The 826-nt window shown below is 41.9% G+C and overlaps 1 protein-coding gene across 1 annotated transcript; it reads left to right on the top strand.

The window, feature by feature from the left end:
• Positions 1-265: 265 nt before the first annotated feature.
• LOC135267611 (histone H4) lies at positions 266-826 on the top strand. Its single transcript, XM_064359657.1, has one exon. The coding sequence runs from the start codon at positions 345-347 to the stop codon at positions 654-656; it is 312 nt and encodes a 103-aa protein (XP_064215727.1). The 5' UTR covers positions 266-344; the 3' UTR covers positions 657-826.

Here is an 826-nt window from a genome sequence, read left to right as displayed (position 1 = left end):
CCACCGGTCGATTTACGAGCAGTTTGTTTGGTACGGGCCATTTTTTTGACTACTTCTTTATCCCTCAACTACACATACACACACATAAACACCTACGTACGTCACTAACAACGGCGACGGTTCATATGACCCTGCAACAAAATTTTTCGCCGTATTTTATTAACTAGGGTGACACTATGCGTTATCTGATTGGTCAAAAAAGTAACTTAAGAGGCGGAGCGAAACTAAACTATAAAATGAGTTGACTAATCTGGCGAGCAGGTAGTTGTTTTCGACGAAGCAGTCAAATCTGTGTCGTTTTCTTTTGTGAAACAAAGCTTAATTTGAATCAATAATCATTCAAAATGACCGGTCGTGGCAAAGGTGGAAAGGGATTGGGAAAAGGTGGAGCAAAACGTCATCGTAAAGTTTTACGTGATAACATCCAGGGCATCACGAAGCCCGCGATCAGAAGATTGGCACGTCGTGGAGGAGTGAAACGTATCTCCGGTCTCATTTACGAAGAAACCAGAGGTGTCCTGAAGGTATTCCTCGAAAACGTCATTCGTGATGCCGTCACCTACACCGAACACGCAAAACGTAAAACCGTCACCGCCATGGATGTCGTTTACGCTTTGAAGCGTCAAGGGCGTACACTTTACGGTTTTGGCGGTTAAGTTTTTTTTATAACCTATGTTTTATCTATGAGACTACGAGGCGACGACAATACCGGTATACCAGCATTGTTTGGTTTTTATGTTTCTTCCTCATCGTTAGTTACATCAATCTACTCTCTACTATTCATCGCATTTTAATTTTCGACGAAAAAAAACGGTTCTTTTCAGAA

Source organism: Tribolium castaneum, unplaced genomic scaffold (genome assembly GCF_031307605.1).
Source record: "Tribolium castaneum strain GA2 unplaced genomic scaffold, icTriCast1.1 ptg000060l, whole genome shotgun sequence".
Lineage (NCBI taxonomy): Eukaryota > Metazoa > Arthropoda > Insecta > Coleoptera > Tenebrionidae > Tribolium > Tribolium castaneum.
Note: the sequence above shows the minus strand (reverse complement) of the source record. Positions and strands in the feature narration are given on the sequence as shown.